Consider the following 26,094-nt stretch of genomic DNA (forward strand, 5'->3'; position numbering starts at 1 on the left):
CACAACAGCAGCCTAATGACATAACGTCTGTGATATAACAGCAGCCTAATGACATAACGTCTTCGTGACAACAGCAGCCTAATGACATAACGTCTTCGTCACACAACAGCAGCCTAATGACATAACGTCTTCGTGACAACAGCAGCCTAATGACATAACGTCTTCGTCACACAACAGCAGCCTAATGACATAACGTCTTCGTCACACAACAGCAGCCTAATGACATAACGTCTTCGTCACACAACAGCAGCCTAATGACATAACGTCTTCGTCACACAACAGCAGCCTAATGACATAACGTCTTCGTCACACAACAGCAGCCTAATGACATAACGTCTTCGTCACACAACAGCAGCCTAATGACATAACGTCTTCGTGACAACAGCAGCCTAATGACATAACGTCTTCGTCACACAACAGCAGCCTAATGACATAACGTCTGTGATATAACAGCAGCCTAATGACATAACGTCTTCGTGACAACAGCAGCCTAATGACATAACGTCTTCGTCACACAACAGCAGCCTAATGACATAACGTCTTCGTCACACAACAGCAGCCTAATGACATAACGTCTGTGATATAACAGCAGCCTAATGACAATGTCTTCGTCACACAACAGCAGCCTAATGACATAACGTCTTCGTCACACAACAGCAGCCTAATGACATAACGTCTTCGTCACACAACAGCAGCCTAATGACATAACGTCTTCGTCACACAACAGCAGCCTAATGACATAACGTCTTCGTCACACAACAGCAGCCTAATGACATAACGTCTCCGTCACACAACAGCAGCCTAATGACATAACGTCTTCATGACATGACATAGCAGCCTAATGACATAACGTCTTCGTCACACAACAGCAGCCTAATGACATAACGTCTGTGATATAACAGCAGCCTAATGACATAACGTCTTCGTGACAACAGCAGCCTAATGACATAACGTCTTCGTGACACAACAGCAGCCTAATGACATAACGTCTGTGATATAACAGCAGCCTAATGACATAACGTCTTCGTGACAACAGCAGCCTAATGACATAACGTCTGTGATATAACAGCAGCCTAATGACATAACGTCTTCGTGACAACAGCAGCCTAATGACATAACGTCTTCGTGATACAATAGCAGCCTAATGACATAACGTCTTCGTGATACAATAGCAGCCTAATGACATAACGTCTTCGTGACATGACATAGCAGCCTAATGACATAACGTCTTCGTGACACAATAGCAGCCTAATGACATAACGTCTTCGTGACATGACATAGCAGCCTAATGACATAACGTCTTCATGACATAAGAGCAGCCTAATGACATAACACCAATAACATAACAGCATCCTAAAGAAACCTTCTTCTTTTGGCTTTTCCCTTTAGGGGTCTCCACATCGAATCATCTGCTTCCACCGAACTCTATCCTCAGCATCGTTTGCTCTTGCAGCAATTAACTTCATGTCCTCTTTCAACACATCCATATATCTCCTCTTTGGCCTAACAGCATCCTAATGACACAACGTCTTAATGACATAGCACCCTCATGACATAACGCCTTAATGACGTCTTCATAACATGTCTTGATATGTCGTTTTAATGGCATAACACTGCAGCATCATGACATCTTACTGACAAATCATCTTAACGTCTTAACGATGACATAAGGTCATTGTAATGACGTTATTGGCATAGCACCTTCGTAACATGTCGATGACGTTTTAATAACAAAAAAACGTTTTATCTGTGTAACATTATATCATAACGACATAAGTCGATGAAGCATCTTCAGAACAGGTCAAAGACATAGCATGTTGTCTTAAAGACACCAACCGGTCAGATATCTCCTCATATTCACTCACTAGCCAGACTAATATTTCACCGCCACTTTGTCCTCCATGCCTTTTTTATTTATTTATTTTTTTCATTTATGCGCTCCAACTTGCACCCTGATTGGTTGAGAGGTTCAGAGGTTGAAATCGACTCGATGTTCATCAGCACATGCCTGGAAAAGACAGCGTAAAAAACATTTTGATGCTATGGGAAAAATTGGCAACAAAAAAGTAACATGAATGAACGATGAATAAAAATGATGATTATGCAACAAACAAAAACAAAAAAAGCCGTCTGTGTGTAGTGCGGTTTGGGAACGAGAGAGCCGCGTGTGTGTGTGTGTGTGTGTGTGTGTGTGTGTGTGTGTGTGTGTGTGTGTGTGTGTGTGTGTGTGTGTGTCAGTGTTGCATATGGAACGAGAAAGAGAGAGAGAGAGAGAGAGAGGAAGAGGAAGAGAAGAAAAGAGAGATCATGGGGCATGAGGCTGGAAAGCAAGGGGTAGGAAGACGGAACGGAGAGAGCGAGGGAGGTAGGGAGCAAGATTGTAAGGGGGGGGGGGGGGAGGAAGGTGGAAAAGCTGTGCAAACCTTCCAAACTTGTCCTTGCTGGGGGGGGAAGCAGTGTAACAGAAAACAGAGAGAATTACACAATAAAACACAGAAACGTTTCCAAATTTCTCTACCATGCATATCTGTGGATCCGATTTCGGGGAAAAAAATTAATTAAATTAAAATAAATGTAAAAAAAAAAAAAATAAACAAAGTAATAAACAAACAAACAAACAAACAAACAAACAAACAAACAAGGGTCTGTCTGGATTAACGAATCTGATATTGTTACAGAAAGGATGACATGCGAGGAAAGAAATCGATAACATGAGGCCAAAGCCAACGTACTTTACGTAATAATAGAACTAATAAAATGTTAAAAAAAAAAGAGAGAAACAATGTCACAACAATACAATGTGAGGGAAAATTTGAAGAAATAAATTAAAAATGGAACAATTACTGTGACTGGACTACACCTCTCACGTGCGGAGACGTGCGAGACGTGACCTGCTTCAAAAGTGTGAGGGAAAATTCATTACAAAAGTCAACATCAACGCAACACAGGTTTCTTTTGAATAGTTAAGAAGCTAAAGTGATAATCTGATACAAAATTAAACAGCGATCAGACGTCGAACGCTGCCGTGTAACAGGGAGCCGGAGAGAAGTTGACGTCATGTAGGACGCACCCTTCAGCGTGAAATTATTTCTCTCCTCTGAGGATTCGCTCGTTTTCTGAGATAAGAGTCGGCTTCCTGAGTCTTTCTGCTTCCCGCTGCACGTTAAAGCCACTTCGGTGCCTGGGGTAGACTTGTGCCTTCAACTTTATTGTGCATTTATTCGATTTTATGCCATCCGACTACCGCTCTATTTATCGCTTTATTCGTTTACCCGTCTGTCCGTCTATGTAGAAAACTATACCTTTGAGTCCAAAAACCTGAAACCATGAGAGAAAATTCTTGTTCCTGGTGTAAGAAGTTTTAAAACTTCTTACACCAGACATCTCTCTCTAAAATGCCTCTCTCTCCCTCCCTCACTCCTCCATCTCTTCCTTCATCTCTCCCTCCTCCATCTCTCCCTCTCTCTCCCTCCCTCCTCCATCTCTCCCTCCCTCTCTCCCTCCTCCATCTATCCCTTCCTCTCCCTCCATCTGCAGGTCTCTGTCTTCCTCCATCTACCGAGACACCAGTGATCCTGACTTCTGCCTCCTTCTAGAAAAAGAAATATACGTAATCATTTCTTACTTCATCCTCAAGTTAAGGTGTTGTAGGTGTATAGGTGTGTCTCTACTGAGGCTGCTGGCAGTTTGGTCTGAAACAGATCATGGTTCACGTGATAACCTGGTAATTATCATCATCAGGTAAATCTGGTAATCTGGTAAGCAGTCGTGTGGAGCAGAAAGCGCGGCCCTGTGGAACACGGTGAGAGTTTGGTTGCGCTGGAACTGTTTCGTTTGAACGTGACTCGTACTAAAGTAAAGTAACGCTCGTGTGTGTTTAACTGATGACGTCATGACATCTTTCATTTCGACAGCACACGTAGCAGGAGTGACATTGGGAACGATGCGGGGCACAGACGAGACCGGTGAGGAGCCTTACTGCACGTAATAGAGCGACCAATGTTGACCAATGTTGCGTGTTTACACTCGGATTCGGACCACATCAAAGGAAAGACGCATGATCTACACAAACCACATCCGCAGGTGGTCTGGGATGCGGACGAGAACGTTTGTAGCGATAAAGTTTTAACCAAAGCGTTTCTGTGCACAGACGGTGCTGGGAAATATGTAATAACTTCAAGGTACAGCTTTCCTCTTCTAATGAACAGTAAAGATGAAAGCAGCAGCAATTTTGATCATCTTGCCTCTCGTTCGTTTTTAAGTTTCACTGTCAATCAAAAATCGCCAAATTCGAGCCTGTACACGTACGTGAGATCGGATTCGCCGGACATTTTTCCTGAAGGCTATCGTCTGACGTGATAAACGTGTGACAGGCTTCCGATCACAGTCAGTCAGTGGAGAAGTGTTCTTATGGCTGGGTGAGAGCGGATGTGCGTCGTGTGACGAGCCGGATGTTACCACGGCGTTCGAACCTTTTACTGACAATTATAAAACTCGAACGTCTACTGAATAAAACTGCTGGGTGAGTAGTAGTGAATATTGCACGATATAACATGGTGTAACTGCTCATCGGTTGGATGTTGGACTACGGATTGAAAGGTCGTGTGTTCGGTTCCCACAAATGCCAAGCTGCTACCTCAAACCCCCCCACCCCACCCCACCCCCACAGCTGGGTCCTCAAAAAAAAAAACACAATTAACCCTTAACTGCCAAATGGGATCATATACATGTAAAACAATGACCACCGGTCATCATGGTGCTGATGGAAAATCACTTTACTAGGAACGTCGGTGCTTGTTCGTGCAATTCTTTAACCCAGTGTTCATTGCGTGGCTCGTGAGCCTCCTGCGGCTCGCCATGCTTTAACATGCGGCTCGCATGGCAGTAAATAATACGATGATATGATCATGTGGTTAAAATTTATTTTTCATTTAAATAACATTAAAAACACTCAGGGAAGCATAGAAAAACAAATGTGCTCTATTACAAATAATAATATATATTTATATATATTATTTGACTCGTCACTGACTCTGACGTTCTGCGCAACAGCCAGTTTTTGGCGGCCTGCCAGAAGCTAGTTTGTGTTTCATGCTAGTTAACAACTTGTGTTTACTGAACACACACGGACTAAAAAATGGATCGATTTCTTATCAAACAATCCTGCGCACAAAATGAACAGCGACAAAGCAATGTGACAGTGACAAAAGAGGTAACTGATGGGGAGCATCATCTTGGAAATCATCTTGTCTCAGTTACCAATTTGACAGGTGCATAATAAAGAATGATTTTTAAGTAATTATTGTATTGCAATATTGTACATTGTATTTAAGCAGATAAGCGATTTAAGACTGAATAACTTGCCATAATTTGCGGTGAATGTGGCTCTCCTATTGACTTTGTCCTATCAGTGTGGCTCACATGAAAAAAATAGTGAAGACCACTGCTTTAACCGGGACAATCTTTTTTTTTAACGATATCTGCAAAAAGCAAACAAACAAAAAAACAAACAAACAGCAACATTATATTTTGGTGCTGTGACGTAATGTACTGCGTTACTGCTATCATCTAGTCACACTACGCTTCCCAGCTCTAATTCAGCGCCGGTCCATCAGAACTCGATTATCTGACAGCTATTTGATTTGAGGCTCCTCATTTAAAGCGAGCGTCAGTGTGAATCTCTACACAAAACATTTTACACACACACACACACACACACACACACACACACACACACACACACACACACACACACACACACACACACACACACACACACACACACACACACACACACACAGGAACGCTGACTCAAATTAAATCAAACAACTGATACACACATGGCATGACATATTTGGGAATTCCTCTTCCTCTCCCTCTCTCTCTCACACACACACACACACACCAAATCCTTCACAATTCCAAACTCTGCTACGTCACCAAAAAAACCACGATTTTCTCCCCCAAGCACTGATCTCACAGCCTGTCAGTTGCTAAGCAACAGGAAATCATGCAGCAGAGTGTTGGCTCCGATAGATGAACAGATGAGAAGTATAAAAATAAATAAAAGAAAGAAAGTAATACCTACATAGACATAGACATATAAGCTTTAATTAAAATAAAAAGGCAACTCTGCTTTAGATATTCACAGAGTAGTGAGTGTGAGAGTTTCTGTTAGCTTAGCGGTGTGTTTAACGTTCGTTGTTACCGTGGAGGTTTTAAAGAAGCCCTTCAGGAAAAGGTGGTCTAGCAAAGTCAGATTGTGTGCTCACTACAAATCGCAGCGTATAAACTGATTTTATACAAGATTTCATCCAGGAAGGAGAATGTCAAAGAGCAGCAGATGCTCACAAGGACAGACTCAGATGTTTACTTTTCCATAATCATCAGAATTTAAATTCAGTTCAGTTCAAATTAACTTACGCACTCTCTAAATAAACTAAAATAAAATCTAAATGAAGTTTTTTTTTTTACACTTTTTTTGCTACCGTCTTTTCGTTTAATTGACATAAGATTAGGATTTTAGAACTTACATTTTTGGACACATTCAAGTTGTTAATAGAAATAGACTTGTGGAAGAACTGAAAAGATGAATACAGATGAGTGAGAGAGAGTGAGGGTAAAGTTTGTGTGTGTGTGTGTGTGTGTGTGTGTGTGTGTGTGTGTGTGTGCGCATGCGTGTGTGCGAGCGAGCATGTGTGTGTATGTATAGGGGGATGAACATTACCCTAAAGGGAGTGGGAAAGTTTAACACAGAAGACTGTGCTCAATGTCCCACAATCCTCTTTATGTAGAGAACTGGACTGAATCCAGGACAAAACCTTTCAAAAGCAGCATGGTCGTTCACACACACACACACACACACTTTACCCTCATCTCAGGCGCTCGCACGGACACAGACACACTCTGGGGCGCTCGCACGGACACAGACACACTCTGGGGCGCTCGCACGGACACAGACACACTCTGGGGCGCTCGCACGGACACAGACACACTCTGGGGCGCTCGCACGGACACAGACACACTCTGGGGCGCTCGCACGGACACAGACACACTCTGGGGCGCTCGCACGGACACAGACACACTCTGGGGCGCTCGCACGGACACAGACACACTCTGGGGCGCTCGCACGGACACAGACACACTCTGGGGCGCTCGCACGGACACAGACACACTCTGGGGCGCTCGCACGGACACAGACACACTCTGGGGCGCTCGCACGGACACAGACACACTCTGGGGCGCTCGCACGGACACAGACACACTCTGGGGCGCTCGCACGGACACAGACACACTCTGGGGCGCTCGCACGGACACAGACACACTCTGGGGCGCTCGCACGGACACAGACACACTCTGGGGCGCTCGCACGGACACAGACACACTCTGGGGCGCTCGCACGGACACAGACACACTCTGGGGCGCTCGCACGGACACAGACACACTCTGGGGCGCTCGCACGGACACAGACACACTCTGGGGCGCTCGCACGGACACAGACACACTCTGGGGCGCTCGCACGGACACAGACACACTCTGGGGCGCTCGCACGGACACAGACACACTCTGGGGCGCTCGCACGGACACAGACACACTCTGGGGGGCTCGCACGGACACAGACACACTCTGGGGCGCTCGCACGGACACAGACACACTCTGGGGCGCTCGCACGGACACAGACACACTCTGGGGGGCTCGCACGGACACAGACACACTCTGGGGCGCTCGCACGGACACAGACACACTCTCGGGCGCTCGCACGGACACAGACACACTCTCGGGCGCTCGCACGGACACAGACACACTCTCGGGCGCTCGCACGGACACAGACACACTCTCGGGCGCTCGCACGGACACAGACACACTCTCGGGCGCTCGCACGGACACAGACACACTCTCGGGCGCTCGCACGGATACAGACACACTCTCGGGAGCTCGCGCGCACACAGACACACTCTCGGGCAGGGGGCACACAGACACACTTGCTCGCACACAGAGGCGCACACACACAACAAACCCACTTGTGTCATAAAGAGTTATAAAAGTACGGTTGCAAAGGGGCGGAAAGTTTCCGGTAAATTTCCTGAAACTTTCCACAGGAACTTAATCTGGGGAATTTTGGAAATATTTCAAATTGGAAACTTTACGGGAATTTATGGGAATTATTTCGAAATATAGGGAAATTTATATAAACTATATCATATACAAACATAAATAAAAGTTTTGTTTGGTCATAAGCAGACATACATGCAAGGTAATACAAATTTTAAAAATGACGTCTTGACTGATTTAATTGTAAGTAGAACTTTAACTGATTCTTTCATTGAGTAACACAAAAGCATAATAAATATTATGCTTGTAATAAACAATCTTAATAATTGTAATAAACTTATTTCCCTATGATTGCTGTAAAATGAAAGCATCCCCCACCCTTTCCCTTCTAAAAAAGTCCCAATCAAAATGTGAAATGAAGCATTTTTTCTCGAGTGACTGTGTGTGTGTGTGGTGGTGGTGGTGGTGGGGGTGGTGTCATCAAATTATCTGCATGTGGTAACACTCCTAATTTACTGCTTATTAAGAGTTAGTAAGGTAGTTATTAAGTTTAGGTATTGGGTACAATTAAGAATGTAGAATAAGGTAAAGCAGAATAAGGCATTAATATGTTCTTAATAAGTACTAATAAATAGCCAATATTCTATTAATATTCCTGCTAATAAGAAACAAGTTAAATGACCCTAAAATAAAAGTGTTACTGTGCATGTTATGGAAGAATGCATGTACATGCAGGGGGTTTGGCCTCGATGGCCCTCCAGTAAACAGTGTGCTGTGTGCAAGTGACTGAGGAATGCAGGGTACAAGTCAACTTAAATTGCATTAAATCTTGTTGTTTTAAACAAAATTATGCTGCAAGATTTTTTTTAACTACATTTAAGTTCCTTCTTATAGGCAACTCTGCATTTTTTTTTTTTAAATCCCAGTTTATTTCCATATATTCCCGTTAATTCCCATGGAAAGTTTCCAGCCTTGAAAATTACCGGAATTTTGCAACCCTAGTTATAAGTAGCACACACTCCTTCACACCCATCTCAGCATCATGTCTGCTTGTGTGATAAGAGAGTTACTCGTGATGACAGTCAGAGACGACAGAAAATAATCTTTGATTTAAATCCACTGAAGGCCAAATCACTCCTGACTTCTGACTCCTTACTACTGACAAACCACATCTGCAAACCACAATAAACACCTGTGGACCCAAACAGGAAGCAGATGAAACCTCAAATAACACTACTTTACTTTACTGTCACTCGTATACAACCCAGAGTAACCCAGGCACAACACACACACACACACACCCCATCAGAGAGAACAGAGCACAAACACACGCTTTCACACAGCACTAAAGTGACGATACAGCAGAAAACTCTACAGAGGCTCTTTAACTGCACTCTGAAATGATTTTCATTCAATGCCAAACTTTTCAGAATTTCACAGACAAAGTCTCAATTCTACAAAAAAGAAAAAGAAAGTGTGAAAAAATTGATTTCACTTTTAAATCCCCCAAAAATTTATTTACAACTCACAAATTACAACTTTACTACTATTAATTAAAGACTTTTACAGACATGACTGTCGTTCTTGTGTTCAATAAATAAAACATTTAAAAAGGTTCCTGTTGTGTGTTGTCATGCCAAAGAAATCCTTTTAAATAAATATATTTAAAGAAAAAAAGACATTTCCTACAATATATTGTTTATTATTATAAACATTAGTTGGGTATAATAATATTAAATACATACTATTCAGATTCAAATAGCTGTTAATAATAATTTTCAAAAATTTCTTTAATATACTTTTAAAACTGGTTTCGTTTGTAGTCATGCAAAATAAATGAAGACAAAAAAATTTATATTATATTTATATTCATAAATATTAAATAAAGAAAAAAATACAAATTAAACAAGCAAAATGTGGGAATAACTAAATAATTATTACACAATTGTTATAAATAATTACGATTATTAATTAAGCGTCCTAAATGTTTATTTCATTTGTATAAAATAGCAATAATTACTTACTATAACATATCTTAATTATGCAACTATGTCAAATTAAGAAGAACACACGGATGGATGATAGATAGATGGATGGATGGATAGATAGACAGATAGATAGATAAACAAACTAACAAAAAAAAAATCTGACAATAATATAATAAGCATACACACACACGATTCCTGTAATATGCAATTATACCAAATAAATAAATAAATAAATAAACAAACCAACCATATATCGGTCAATAGCAATATTGTTATAACTTGTAAAAATAATATAGTTATTATTCATAAGGAAATTATCACTAATAGTAGTAGAACACGTGTATAAATATATTTACTGCTATAACGAAACTAATTTAGCTTCCATCAACCCGCAGCTAAACGATTAGCCTTTAGCATTAGCTATCCAGCTACCTTAGCTAAGTACCGCGGCTATAAATCTGTGTAAATGAAACTCAGATTTGGTCCAAAAATTCGTTTAAACAAATTCACCCCATGACCGATTCGTTTACTCGCGGATACTTGATGAAACAATAACCGTGAGCTTATACCGCGTTAGCGTCTGCTAGCCTTAGCGTAACCGAGCTAGCCTTAGCGTCTGCTAGCCTTAGCGTCTGCTAGCCTTAGCGTCTGCTAGCCTTAGCGTCTGCTAGCGTTTAGAGTCTGCTAGCGTTTAGCGTCTGCTAGCCTTAGCGTCTGCTAGCCTTAGCGTCTGCTAGCCTTAGCGTCTGCTAGCCTTAGCGTCTGCTAGCCTTAGCGTCTGCTAGCCTTAGCGTCTGCTAGCCTTAGCGTCTGCTAGCCTTAGCGTCTGCTAGCCTTAGCGTCTGCTAGCGTTTAGCGTCTGCTAGCGTTTAGCGTCTGCTAGCGTTTAGCGTCTGCTAGCCTTAGCGTCTGCTAGCGTTTAGCGTCTGCTAGCGTTTAGCGTCTGCTAGCCTTAGCGTCTGCTAGCCTTAGCGTCTGCTAGCGTTAGCGTAACCGAGCTAGCGTTAGCGTCTAACGTCAACATCGAAAGCCGAATCCTGTGTATCTACACGGAGATGATCCTAAACGATGAATCGCAGCCAGAACACATTGTTTATTTATATGTTTTATATATATATGTTATGTGTGGTTTTATTCCTTCTCCTGCCTACCCGAGCCGTGTTTAATGAGGATGTCAGGGATTTAAACCTAGCGCTAGTTAGAGACACAACATCAGAGCGTTTTGTGGGATAAATGCAGCCATTTTAGGAGCCGTGTGTGAGCTGAAAGCCGGAGCTTCTTGTACCTTTTTGATGTTGTAGATGCGGGTGAGCATCCCGACACCCCGGTCATTCAGGATGGTCAGTTTCTCGGCCAGTTTCTGCTGGCTCGGCTGCAGCACACCCCGAGACATTTTCTCTCTCTCTCTCTCTCTCTCTCTCTTTCTTATTTTAATTCAAGCCGAAAGAAAACCCGTCTCCGTTTTGTCCGTAGTGTCAGAAGAGAGAAAAAAAAAGCTAAAACAGCTGAAAATAGTGTTTAAATGAAGCCCATATTACAGGCTAAAAGGCTTGGTCGAGCTCGCTCTCTCTCCCTCCTCCTCTCCCGCTTTCTCTCTCTTTTTTTTCACTAGGTGTTGCCCCGTCTATCAAACCTCAGCCCAGTTCTTTTCCTGCAACACCAACGCAGGACCGTGTCCCGATCCCTAAAGCGCGCACTACGCAGCACACTTCACTCGGGATCCGCCATTTTGAATTCCTGGAATTTGGAAAATCATGGGACGTGTCTCAAATCGCAAAAGACACTAAAGCACGACGAGCTCCTCTGTAAGGTCTTAGACTGAACAACTCTGTCATTAAGATCAGCAGCAAATCTGTAGATGAATCCGTGGATTTATTTATTTGTTTGTTTGTTTGTATCTATCTGTCTGTTTATTTATCTGTCTGTTTATTTATCTGTCTGTGGGCCAGCATCCTGCACCCTGGCCTTTTTAGGGGGCTTTCCTCTCATGGCGAATGAGAGAATGCTTAGTTGCCTTTTAGTTGACATCTTTGAAAGACAGATGCAATGATGAATGCATCAATGGCCACTAAGCCACCGTGCCCGTGATATCAAATATGACATGATTTTAAAAGTGACCTATTACATTGACGATGCAATACACTTTAATTTACCATCTCAGGGCCCCCAGTTTGAGAACCACTGGCCTAGACTGCTTGTTCTGAGCAGGTGTTGTCAGTGAACAGGCTGTAAAACTGTTGGCTAAGTTACAGACACTCATGAAAAACTGATGCTGATTATCTGGAAAACGTCTCTAACAGCAGTCAAAATGTCATTGTTTGTGTCAAACAAGTTGTGAATTTGTTGTAACATTACTTTAGGCCGTGGCAGCCATGTTTGTTGTCCGGGACTTTACACGATTTGACAAACGCAATCAATTTTTTTTAGATGCTAATTTCTGTTCATCTAGGGAAAAAATAGCCAGCTTGCTATTGCTTGCTGTTGACCTCTACATTGTCTCTGAAATCACACAAGCCAGAACCAACATGCTGCTCATGCAGCATTGTGTAGTAGATAGACAGATAGATAGATAGATAGATAGATAGATAGATAGATAGATAGATAGATAGATAGATATGCCATAAAACATTCCAAAACGTAATATTTAAATTAAACAAAACATAATACATTATACAATGTAGTGCTGGTTGTTAGTAGCCTTATTTTTCTGAGATTTAATTTATGATAAATTCATTCTGAGCAGGTGTTATCAGTGAACCAGGGCCCCCTGGCACCATCTCAGGGCCCCCAGTTTGAGAACCACTGGCCTAGACTACTTGTTCTGAGCAGGTGTTGTCAGTGAACCGGGGCCCCTGGCACCATCTCAGGGCCCCCTGTTTGAGAACCACTGGCCTAGACTACTTGTTCTGAGCAGGTGTTGTCAGTGAACCGGCTATAAAACTGTTGGCTAAGTTACAGACACTCATGAAAAACTGATGCTGATTATCTGGTTAACTCTCTAACAGCAGTCAAAATGTCATTGTTTGTGTCAAACAAGTTGTGAATTTGTTGTAACATTACAACAGGAGATCATGACTTACTCTGTGCTCAAAGTGATGCTCGCAGCTCCAGTGGGTTTCTCTGTGGGTGAACGAGGATGATGCTGAACAATTACAGGATTTGCTTTTTTGTCATTGGTTGTTGCGTTAAATCTTACCCAGATACAATAGTGCTATTTTCTGATTGGCTATGGTGTAGCCTCTTTTTTGATTGGCTGATAAGTGTCAGGGTCGACTAAGAACTCCAGGGGAGACGCGCTTGATTCCTGCCCGGTTCCATAGAGACAGCGGTGCGGACTGATACATTTTGGGCGCTGCGGCATATTAAATATACATTTACATTTACAGCATTTAGCAGATGCCCTTATACAGAGCGACTTACATTTTTTAATCTCATTTTATACAACTGAGCAACTGAGGGATAAGGGCCTTGCTCAGGGTCCCAGCAGTGGCAGCCTGGTGGACATTGAAATCGAACTCACAACCTTCTGACTGGTAGTCCGGCACCTTAAACGCTACCACATCTCCTCCTAATATATGATAGTCAGTTTTTCTACGTGACAAATACAATGTGTGGCGGGAGAGCGTGACAAAAGACCGAAATGAGTGACTGTCTATCTATCTATCTATCTATCTATCTATCTATCTATCTATCTATCTATCTATCTATCTATCTATCTATCTATCTATCTATCTATCTATCTGTCTGTCTGTCTGTCTGTCTGTCTGTCTGTCTGTCTGTCTGTTTATTTATCTGTCTGTTTATCTACCTGTCTATCTGTCTGTCTGTTTATCTATCTGTCTATCTGTCTGTCTGTCAAACTATTATGTTATCTATCTATCTATCTATCTATCTATCTATCTATCTATCTATCTATCTATCTATCTATCTATCTATCTATCTATCTATCTATCTATCTATCTAAATGTATGTCTAATGTTTTTTATTAACAATTTTGACAAAAAATTTTTTTATGATGTTTCTTATGGTCTGTAAAGCTACTTTGAGACGATGTCTATTGTTAAAAGAGCTACATACAAAACTGAATTGAATTAAATATACTTCAAGCTAAAAAAAAGTATGAATTAAATACATATTTAAATATTGATTGACTGGTTTATTTTTTGTTTGTTTGTTTGTTTGTTTGTTTGTTTAATATATACTGAAACGTTCATAAGTTTAATGATTTTTACTAAAAGTAAATTTTTTTTATTGATATAATTTTTCATTACTTTTTTACTATTATATTTGTTTTGATTCATTTGATGATTTCCAAGTGTTTTACTGGGTTCTATTTGTTTTGTACAGACAGGTATCACTTCTCTATTTTCTTTCAAAAATTCTTGAACGCATTGTCTATAATCATCTGTCTGTTTATCTCTCACAGAACAACCTCTACGATCCCAGTCAGTCTGGCTTTAAAGCAGCACATTCGACAATGACAGCCCTTTTGCATGTCTCTGAGAAACTACATGCTGCTAGATGAGCCAAGCTGTCATCCGTCCTCATCCTCATCTTCCTCGACCTCATCCTCCTCGACCTTTATAAAGTCAACCACAAGATTCTCTTGTCCACCCTCAGGACTCTTGTACTTTGTGGATCAGCGTGGGAATAGTTTGCTTCTTACCCGGAAGGACGCTCATATCAGATAACATCGACGGGAGTGGCATCCGCTACACACAGACTCTCCACTGATGTCCCACAGGGCTCAGTACTTGGTCATCTTCTTTTCTCTCTGTATAATCTCTCTCTGTGAAGTTATTTCCTCACACGAGCTCTCTTACCACTGCTATGGTGATGATGCACAAATTATCTTCTCTTTCTTACCCTCAGATACCACAGCTTCTGTTCGGATCTCAGCATGTCAGCCAGACATATCATCGTGGATGACGGCTCATCAGTTAAAGCTCAATCCTAGCAAAACTGAACTGCTGATCATCCCATGTGATTCATCCCCAGGTCATGATCTTGCAATATCCCTGTATAATGATCTGATCTCCCCTTCAGTCACAGCTCGCATCATTGGGGTAACCATGGACAATCAACTGTCCTTTTCCTCTCATGTTGCTAATGTAACACGCTCATGTCTTTTCCTTCTCTATAACATTAGAAGGATTTGCCCGTTTTTGTCCACACAGGCTGCTCAGCTACAGTACTTGTTCAGTCTCTTGTCATCTCAAGACTGGATTACTGCAACACACTGCTGGCAGGTCTGCATGTATAGGTAGACCTGCCAGAAGTGTGTTGCAGTAATTTTGCAGTGTTGCCCCGCTGCTGCGATCCCTCCACTGGCTTTCGGTAGCTGCACGCATCGGATTCAAAACACTGATGCTGGCCTACAAAGCCAAAAATGGACCAGCTCCCTCTTACCTCAAAGCCCTCATCACTCCTCGCACTGCACCCCGCACCCTCAGATCTACCAGCACTGCACCTTGCACCCTCAGAAATAATAAAAATAATGCTATATAACGTTCTATAATGATACTCAAACTCCTTATATCACCGCCATCTCATTCATTCATTCATTTTCTACCGCTTATCCGAACTACCTCGGGTCACGGGGAGCCTGTGCCTATCTCAGGCGTCATCGGGCATCAAGGCAGGATACACCCTGGACGGAGTGCCAACCCATCACAGGGCACACACACACACACTCTCATTCACTCATGCAATCACACACTACGGACAATTTTCCAGAGATGCCAATCAACCTACCATGCATGTCTTTGGACCGGGGGAGGAAACCGGAGTACCCGGAGGAAACCCCCGAGGCACGGGGAGAACATGCAAACTCCACACACACAAGGCGGAGGCGGGAATCGAACCCCCAACCCTGGAGGTGTGAGGTTTCCTCCCCCGGTCCAGGGTGTATCCTGCCTTGATGCCCGATGACGCCTGAGATAGGCACAGGCTCCCCGTGACCCGAGAATAGTTCGGATAAGCGGTAGAAAATGAATGAATGAATGTTTAGGGAGAGGGAAAAAAGTGGGCATGTAATGAACTCCAAGCATTTCCGCCTTTTTATGAATACTTAGGCTAGGTACAGATAATCAAAAATGAATATTTATTTATAGTTACCCAAGTGTTTTCTTTCCTTGCTAATTATACTGGTTTAAATAGTTTCAGGCATTGCACAAGTTCAGGTGTGAAAACCGAGGCATTGATGCCTTGCAGTTCCTTCATGGACCACATGTTGGAAACCTAAGACATAAAAAAATATATATTTTGTTTGATTTTGACACCATCAACATAGGTTAGCATTTGCACGGTCTAGAATCATTCAGGTCGTTCACCTGTGGCCCCTGATGTGATGAGCTCCTCTTGGTGGCACTATTGTCCTGACTCTATCAGGTATTAGTGTCCAGGTAATGAACCGTCTCAGCTTTCAGACTGTAAGAAAAGCTGGTGCCCATCACTACAGCTACGGGAGCAGTAGTTAACAAGGATCACACCAGTGGATCAGGCTACCTAAACGACTGCAGCTTGTCATATTTCGCCCTACCGAGGTCTACGTTCACACATGCGATGCAGTCACTTGCCCAAGAAATTAAATCTTTCTCCAAAACCAATCTACGGAAGCAATGCACTCGGGTGACGACTCTGAGCGGGAGGCGGATTATTGAAACATGGAAAGGGTCCACCATCCATGTGGTCGAGGACACTGTCCAACCTGAGACACCATGTGGATACATTCAGGACAATACATGGGATCTCCAAGTGGGATATATTAGACCTTATTTATTACTGGGTAAGAGTATAGCACATAATATCTCAGGTGTGGTATAATGACTTTTCTGAATTTTCTCATGTGCATTGTACAGTATATTCTGAATAATGATACTCTATACTTTATATACTATATAATGTTACTCTGTATGTATTTTATACTATATTTCTGTGTGTGTGTGTGTGTGTGTGTGTGTGTGTGTGTGTGGGTGTGTGTGTGATGATTAGTCACTGAGTCCTTACGTCATTACTTTAATATATTGCAGTATATTATGTTATACTTTACATAATATATAATATGAATTTATATGGTATTTTTTCTATGACTATTACTACTTTACATAGTATATACTGTACGTCTATTATAGAACTAAACACTCCATACTAATGTTCCACACTGTATCCTCCCTACACTCTATACAGTATGAAATACTGCTCTAAACTATCTGCTCTGTAGTGCACATAGAAGATAATGAATATGTGCTCTACAAATACTGTAGAAACAGATAGAGAGAGACAGACAGAGGGACAGAGGTAGAGCGTGTACGACTCCATACTACAGTACATATTATCTGTACTGTATATAGTCTGTATCATAATACTTTATAATATAATCTATAGCAATACTGTATACTGTACAGAACAAATACTAGATATACCTTGTATACATGAACTGCACTAGGAAATACTACCCTATATCATATCGATACTATAATACTGTACGTATACACAATATGGGGATATTATAATTGCACTATTTTAATTTATTTTCGACATACTACACAATGCTGCTTTGTATTTTAGTTAACAATACTGTAACACAAATGGGGACAAACTGTATTTTTTCTCTACATACTGTATTTAATTACTGTATTTTTCTATTGCTATATATCAATATAAGGCTACTCTGTTCTTTGCATATTTTATATTTATATATACTATATATATATATATATATATATATATATATATATATATATATATATATATATATATATATATATATATAGAGAGAGAGAGAGAGAGAGAGAGAGAGAGAGAGAGAGAGAGAGAGAGAGAGAGAGAGAGAGAGAGAGAGTGTATACAGTATGCTCTAGAATTGTGTATTTGCATTTACATATATAACTACCATATATTGTATATTCTGTAATTACTCTGATTTATACAATGTTCCTCTTCATTTCTGGTACTTTCTGTATTTTCTTCTATGACTATTTCTATCCATGTTAAGCTACTCCATTTTTTTGCATATGATATATATATATATATATATATATATATATATATATATATATATATATATATATATATATATATATATATACCTAAGACATACATAGATATATAGATATATAGGTATAGGTATATAGATATACCTTCTTTACCTAAGACAGCTTCTGGCATTTTAAATAATAAGGTACATTACAGTACTTTAATTCTGATTTTTTAAAGGCATCTTTGCTTAACAGAATGTCTTTATTTACCTCATTTGGAAGACACCCTTATCCAGAGCGACTGTTTAATTTCAGCTGACCAACTGAATGTTAAGAGCCTTGATCATGGGCCTGGGGGTTGGCAGCTGGGTGGCTATGGGATTCAGACTCAGGACCTACCAATCAGTAATCCAACACCTTAATCACTGAGCTACCACTTCCCCTTCATATATATGTAAAGACCCTTGCACAATTAATACATGATCTATTTATTCCCACACTTTCAGTAAGCCTTTTATCCTGGTGAGGGTTGTGGTTTATCTGAAGCCTATTCTGGGAACACTGTGAGTGAGGTGGGAATAGGGAATACTCCCTAAATGGGACACCAGAACACACGTGCACACACAAATACACACCTGGGGCAATTAAGCCAATCTAGCCAGTCCATGGGAGGTGGGAGGAAAACAGAAAACCTGGAGAAAACACATGGATGAGGAGAGAACGTGCATACAAAATCCACACAGACAAGAAACTGAGCTTCATGCAGTTGAATTACAAATATATACATTAATAGTTTCATGGATATAAAAAATTGTGAAACTGATACAGTTAGAATGTTAAAAACAATTCCAGGAGAAATACTTTTAGATTTTTATACATAGAGATTTTGAAATATTACATAACAGAGTCTGCTCTTTTCAGGTTATTTTGTACTGTATATAATTATATGTGTGTTCTCTGTATAATTATTGAAATTAAAACGTTTACAGGTTCGCAGGATGCAGCTCATGACTTTGGCACTTTAAAAAAGTACAAGGTACTGAATTTCATAGTATTGTTATTACTTTAAATAAATAGCTATTATTATAAACATCCATTTTTCCCATTGGCGTCTATGTTTAAGCTTTCATAAAGTATTTTATTCCTATTAACTTCAGGTAACTCACATACTGAATGTGGCATACGGTGTGGAAAACGCTTTCCCAGATCTCTTCATCTATAAAACCCTGAGCATACTGGATCTGCCCGACACTGACATCATATCCCACCTGCATGAGTGCGCACAGTTCATAGACCAGGCCAAGGCTGAGGTAAGTGTTTTAACTCACTGAATAATTTTCACCCACATGCCAACTTTATGGCTGAAGAGGACATAACACTCACCACATTACAAAAGCCTGGGTGTAATCGAGATATTTTATTTTCCTAAAGTAATTTCCTGAGTGTTTATTTTACAGCCTACCTGATACTGGACAGCCAGTCCAATGGCACAAGCCTCTTATCCTCACCAACAGGTGGCTGAATAATACATGTCGAGTTTTCACCATGCATTATTGATACTGTTGTAGAAAGATCATATCGCTGCCAGGTCCGTTGTTTGCCATACAACCTCTTTACCAAATAGTAGCGCCAGTCAGCCTTAATCTGACACTGCCACATGAGGCAAAATTCGTGAAAGGGTTTATGATTACAATGGCCACTGGAAATAAGTTTCTAATCCCCTGTAAAACGAGCATGTTCCCCACAAAACTGAGTGACTCAAGCCACGTTAATCAAGCCTTGTTCCCATTAGACTGCCAAACTTTCATTCTTTCACCTTACACCTTGTAATTTTGCCATGAAGAGTGATTAGTCTAGTATGGGTTACATGAAGCATGATAAAGTGCATTATAATGTGTAAGTGATAGGCCTGGATGCAGGAAAGATGAGCACCGAGCCTCAACTTTGGCCACGTTCACACTGCAAGTCTTAATGCTCAATTTTTGCGATATTTTGCTCAGATCTGATTTTTTTTTTTTTTTTTGGCTGTTCACATTACCTTTTAAAATGTGGCCTATATCAGATACCAGTGTGAACTGTTTGCTGTTTCGAACTGACCCGCATGCGCAAACGAACAATAACAATGACGTCACACGCAGCACGCCGTTGCGCTAAAGTTGGCGAGGTTATGGAGGAAGTAAGCATTTTCGCTTTTCTTTCTAAATGTTTGTGTAATGGCAGCACAGAGACGCAGTGTTTTGAAAATGTCCGAATGTCAAGGGCAACTTTTGCTTATTTGATCCATTTTGTAGGCGTAGTCACGTTTGTGTGCGAACTCGCCGGAGCATAATTGTGACGAATGTCGATGTAGATTGACGTAAAAGTCGCATCAAATCCGCCTTGGTTGTTCACACTGCGGCCATATTGGAAAAAATCAGATTTGGGTCTGACTCATGACCACATATGGAAGTGGTCTGAATCCGATCTGAAAAAATCAGATCTGGGCTAGATTTGAGTGTTCACACTACTCCTGAAGAAGTCTGACCTGGTCACTTGACCCCAAAAAAAAATCAGATTTGGGCCACTTTTACCTGCAGTGTGAACGTGGCCTTTGTGTGTTCTCCACATTCACGTATGGGAACGTATTTAAAGTGAGGCATGATGGAGATGTTATATCGAGTGCCCTGAGTAGACAGAGAATCTAACTGTACCACAGAAAATAAATTATGTGCAGGAGAATTGCAACAGTTTGGGGAAAAGCAGACAAAAATTTCTGTCCCTGAATTACATATCAAAGATAACCTTTACTTAGCACGTTCGCCTCACACCTCCAGGGTTGGGGGTTTGATTCCCGCCTCCGCCTTGTGTGTGGAGTTTGCATGTTCTCCCCGTGCTTCTGGGGTTTCCTCTGGGTACTCTGGTTTCCTCCCCCAAACTACCTCCTACCACTTATCCAAACTATTCTCGGGTCACGGGGAGCCTGTGCCTATCTCAGGCGTCATTGGGCATCAAGGCAGGATACACCCTGGATGGAGTGCCAACCCATCACAGGGCACACACACACACTCTCATTCACTCACGCAATCACACACTACGGACAATTTTCCAGAGATGCCAATCAACCTACCATGCATGTCTTTGGACCGGGGGAGGAAACCGGAGTACCCGGAGGAAACCCCAGAGGCACGGGGAGAACATGCAAACTCCACACACACAAGGCGGAGGCAGGAATCGAACCCCCAACCCTGGAGGTGTGAGGAGAACGTGCTAACCACTAAGCCACCGTGCCCCCCGGGCCATGTTGTCATAGGAAAATAATCAACAGCAGGGGGTGTGATGCGTCCTGATGCAAAGTGGAGTTGTTGTCACCACCTCAGAGTTGAATATTTATGTTTATACTGTTTATTTCACTTATATTGCTTTTTCCTTTACTTTTTAAATGACAGTCATTCCCCCACCAAATTCTATTCGTTACATGTCAAGAAATTACTAAAGTAAAATACATACAAAGTGTGACACATAGGTGTATTGTAACTATACGCATCGTTATAGGTATATGTACATATAGTTACATACAAATAACTATATTCAGTATCTCAAAGAAGTGTGTACACCCCTTACATTTTACATTTATATCTTTTTATGTGACAACACTGAAGAAATAACACTGTGCTACAATATAAAGTAGTGAGTGTACAGCTTGTATAACTGTGTACATTTGCTGTCCCCTCAAAATAACTCAACACACAGCCATTAATGTCTAAACCAATGGCCACAAAAGTGAGTACACCCCTAAGAGAAAATGTCCAAATTGGGCGTAAAGTGTAGATATTTTGTGTGGCCACCATTATTTTCCGCCACTGCCTTAACCCTCTTAGGCATGGAGTTCAACAGATCGTCACAGGTTGACACTGGACTCCTCTTCTACTCCTCCATGATGACATCACAGAGCTGGTGGATGTTTGAGACCTTGCGCTCTACCACCTTCCATTTGAGGATGCCCCACAGATGCTCAATAGGGTTTAGGTCTGGAGACATGCTTGGCCAGTACATCATTTACATTTACATTTTATATTTACAGCATTTAGCAGACACTCTTATACAGAGTGACTTACATTTTTTTTTTTATTTCAGTTTATACACCTGAGCAATTGAGGGTTAAGGGCCTTTCTCAGGGGCCCTGCAACTTGGTTGACCTGGGATTCAAACCAATGACCTTCCAATCAATAGTCGAACACCTTAACCACTGAGCTACCACATCCCCACATCACCTTTACCTTGTCTCAAGGCAGTGGTCATCTCGGAGGTGTTTTTGGGGTTGTTATCATGTTGAAATACTGCCTTGCGGCCCAGTCTCCGAAGGGAGGGGATCATGCTCTGCTTCAGTATGTCACAGTACATGTTGGCATTCACGGTTCCTTCAATGAACTGTAGCTCCCCAGTGCCTGCAGCACTAATGCAGCCCCAGACCATGACACTCCCATCACCATGCTTGACTGAAGGCAAGACACACTTGTCTTTGTACTTCTCACCTGGTTGCCACCACACACGCTTGACACCATCTAAACCAAATAAGTTACCTTGGTCTCATCAGACTACATGACATGGTTCCAGAAATTCATGTCCTTAGTCTGCTTGTCTTCAGCAAACTGTTTGCAGGCATTCTTGTGCAACATCTTTAGAAGAGGCTTCCTTCTGGGACGACAGCCATGCAGACCAATTTGATGCAGTGTGTGGCGTATGGTCTGATCACTGACAGGCTGTCTCCCCATCCCTTCAACCTCTGCAGCAATGTTGGCAGCATTCATACGTCTATTTCCCAGACGCAACCTCTGGATATGACGCTGACCACGTGCACTCAACTTCTTTGGTCGACCATGGCGAGGCCTGTTCTGAGTGGAACCTGTCCTGTTAAACCGCTGTATGGTCTTGGCCACCGTGCTGCAGCTCAGTTTCAGGGTCTTGGCAATCTTCTTATAGCCCACGTCATCTTTATGTAACAATTCTTTTTTCAAATCCACAGAGAGTTCTTTGCCATGAAGTGCCATGTTGAACTTCCAGTGACCAGTATGAGCGAGTGAGAGCGATAACACAAAATTCTACACACCTGCTCCCCATTCACACCTGAGACCTTGTAACACTAACGAGTCACGTGACACCGGGAGAGAAAATGGCTAATTGGGCCCAATTTGGGCATTTTCACTTAGGGGTGTACTCAGTTTTGTGGCCATTGGTTTAGACATTAATGGCTGTGTGTTGAGTTATTTTGAGGGGACAGCAAATTTACACTGTTATACAAGCTGTACATTCACTACTTTATATTATAGCAAAGTGTCATTTCTTCAGTGTTGTCACATGAAAAGACATAATACAATATTTATAAAAATGTGAGGTGTACACACTTAGGTGAGATACTGTACATGTAGCTATATACACCTAGTTATACATAGTTATAAACATGTAGCTATACACATTTTATATACACATAACCTCATAAACATAGCTATATACATGTAGCTATAGACACGTAGTTATAAACATAGCTATATACACCTAATTATAAACATAGCTTTATACACCTAGTTATATACATGTAATTAAATACACATAGTTAAAAACATGTTGTTATATACACATAGCTAATGACATGGAGCTATATGCACATAGTTATAAACATGTAGTTATATACACATAGCTGTTGACATGGAGCTATATGCACATAGTTATAAACATGTAGTTATATACACATAGCTGTTGACATGGAGCTATATGCACATAGTTATAAACATGTAGTTATATACACATAGCTGTTGACATGGAGCTATATGCACATAGTTATAAACATGTAGTTATATACACATAGCTGTTGACATGGAGCTATATACACAGATATACACATAACCATATAGACATAGCTGTATTCACATAGCTGTATACATGTTCCTATGTACACATAGCAATTGACCCGCAGTTATACAGTATACACATAGCTTTAGACACGTACATATAGACATGTAGATATATACATATAGTCATCACATAGCTACAAACATATATCAATGCACAAATAAATCCAGTATATACACATAGTAGATAACAATTTCCTTGATAGATGACATCTAAAAAAATGGAAATGATTGCTTTTGTCTGTAGTTATATTTCTATATATTTTGTCTATAAAGCAGTGTGGTGTGTATTATGTGAACATTACCATGTTATTAGCAGCATCATGGTGCATATCGATTTCCATTCCTAACTGCTTGCTTTTTATGTCAACCCCATTTTATGCATACTTCCTTTTTTCTGTTTTAGATTCTATTACATTATATAACATTCCAACCCTACTCTTATTTCCTCCCAACAGAAAAGTGTAGTGCTGGTCCACTGTAACACCGGTGTGTCTCGGGCAGTCTCTGTGGTCATCGGATACCTGATGTGGAGAGAAGGCCAGTCATTCGATGATGCGTTTTCCCAGGTGAAGTCATCGAGGCCAGCGTCATGTCCAAACCCGGGTTTCATCGACCAGCTGAAGAACTTCAAACCCCAAAGTGGTGTACAAGCAAATGGTCTAACTGGTCATTCATAAATCCTCTTACATTGTGTGTGTGTGTGTGTGTGTGAGTGTGTGTGTTAGTAGTAAAGGCACCGGGGCTTCTGATGAGGTTTCTGAAATGGTCATAGCCATGATAATTGTGATCTTCTTTCTTATATGAGCTTGAGTAGGAACAAGCATTTAGACTGGCAAGGACAAGTTGTTCTGGAGGATACATATACATACAAATATATACACAATTTTTTTTATTGTTATTATTAAAAAGCTTGAGAATCAGTCACAGGAACACAGCAGAGCTTATTAACTTGTTAGTGTTGTTATTATTTTACTTCTTAACCAAATTGACGCTAATCGAATAATTGGTTCTAAATTATTTTTAGAGTTACAGTAAAAGCCCTTAATGTACATTTAATACACATTACAGTGCACTTCACTTCACTTTTCAAAGTATTTAAGGATAGAAAATCAAAACCTTTGGGAAAATCAGCTTAAAAGTGCTTTCTGAGATTTCTAACACTATATTTTTTTTCTCGAAGCTCTCAGGAAGGCAAGACACGGCTAATGCCCTGGACTTAATCATCATCGGAAAAGATACAGAATAGTGAAAAATATATATTTAATTATTTTAAAGCCATCTGTGCTGACTTGGTCCATAATCATACCTGCTAATTTGTTGTTTAATTTAAATTCAGTAAAAAATAAAACGTTAAATGTTAGTGTTAATGATAAAGTTGTAGGTTGTGTGTACTGTATGTTGTAGGTTGACATGTATGTTTATTTATTCAATAGACTACATACAGCAATCCTTATACTTCCCCAGAACTTTTTTTTGGTATCTAATAAAGATAATTTACTTAAATATGAATGGCTTATAGCTTTTAGTTTGGCATCTTACAACATGTACTTTTAAATCATCCACACTCTCCTTAAAACTGGTAAGTAAAAGGGAAAGGTCCAAATCACAGGTAACACACGAGTAAGTCACAAGTCACAAGTAAGTCACAAGTCTAGTCGTTCAAGTCCTTACCTTTAGGTATTTTAATCGTGGTCTATTTACAAAATCAATCCGACTTGTACAAACTGGTATTCAGCACTTTCTAGACAAACTTTATAACTCAGTGGACATACAGAACAAGGGTAATTGAGTAAAAGGGTAAGGGTAACTATTAAAAACATTTTCATCCATTTCACATAAGATGAGGTGGAGACTATTGGTACAAAGTGTACCCGTCTATCTTGGGAGGTTTTCACACTGGGCATCTTTGCTCTTGTCCAAACCCATGAGATTGTTCCCAGTGCTCCACTTGATTCTATCGAACCATGATAGAATTTTTTATATTATTTTGGTGTGATTAATAAAATATCATACTGGTAGGCACAGGCAAGAGTAAAATGTTCACAATTTATTGTATTGCTGTGCAAGAGGTCGCTGAGAAATCTAAAAAAAGGGCCTCAAGCAAGAAGATACAAGCAAGGTGAATCCTTGTATCTGGCAACCTTACCAACGACTGACTCAGCAGGGTTCACCTGTGAGTGTCGCCAC

The 26,094-nt window shown here is 40.9% G+C and overlaps 2 protein-coding genes across 5 annotated transcripts in view; one reads left to right on the forward strand and one right to left on the reverse strand.

Annotated features, from left to right (window-relative positions):
* nckap1 (NCK-associated protein 1) overlaps positions 1-11,692 on the reverse strand; it is a 58,020-nt gene extending 46,328 nt beyond the window's left edge. The window contains exons 1-2 of one of the 4 annotated variants that reach the window (XM_060877007.1): positions 11,326-11,692; positions 2,424-2,441 (exon numbers count right to left, since the gene is read on the reverse strand). In XM_060877007.1, coding sequence (XP_060732990.1) covers positions 2,424-2,441; positions 11,326-11,433 — 126 coding nt within the window. In that variant the 5' untranslated portion in view covers positions 11,434-11,692. The remainder of the gene's footprint in view (positions 1-2,423; positions 2,442-11,325) is intronic. The other 3 variants (XM_060877008.1, XM_060877009.1, XM_060877010.1) reach the window with 3 other exon arrangements.
* Positions 11,693-16,434: 4,742 nt separating this feature from the next.
* Positions 16,435-24,833, forward strand: dusp19a (dual specificity phosphatase 19a). The gene is made up of 4 exons (XM_060877390.1): positions 16,435-16,827; positions 19,009-19,055; positions 19,177-19,329; positions 24,363-24,833. Exons 1-4 carry the CDS (start codon positions 16,605-16,607, stop codon positions 24,582-24,584), a joined length of 645 nt encoding a protein of 214 aa, XP_060733373.1. The 5' UTR covers positions 16,435-16,604; the 3' UTR covers positions 24,585-24,833.
* The last annotated feature ends 1,261 nt before the right edge of the window (positions 24,834-26,094 follow it).

Source organism: Tachysurus vachellii, chromosome 8, assembly GCF_030014155.1.
Source record: "Tachysurus vachellii isolate PV-2020 chromosome 8, HZAU_Pvac_v1, whole genome shotgun sequence".
Taxonomy (NCBI): Eukaryota; Metazoa; Chordata; class Actinopteri; order Siluriformes; family Bagridae; genus Tachysurus; species Tachysurus vachellii.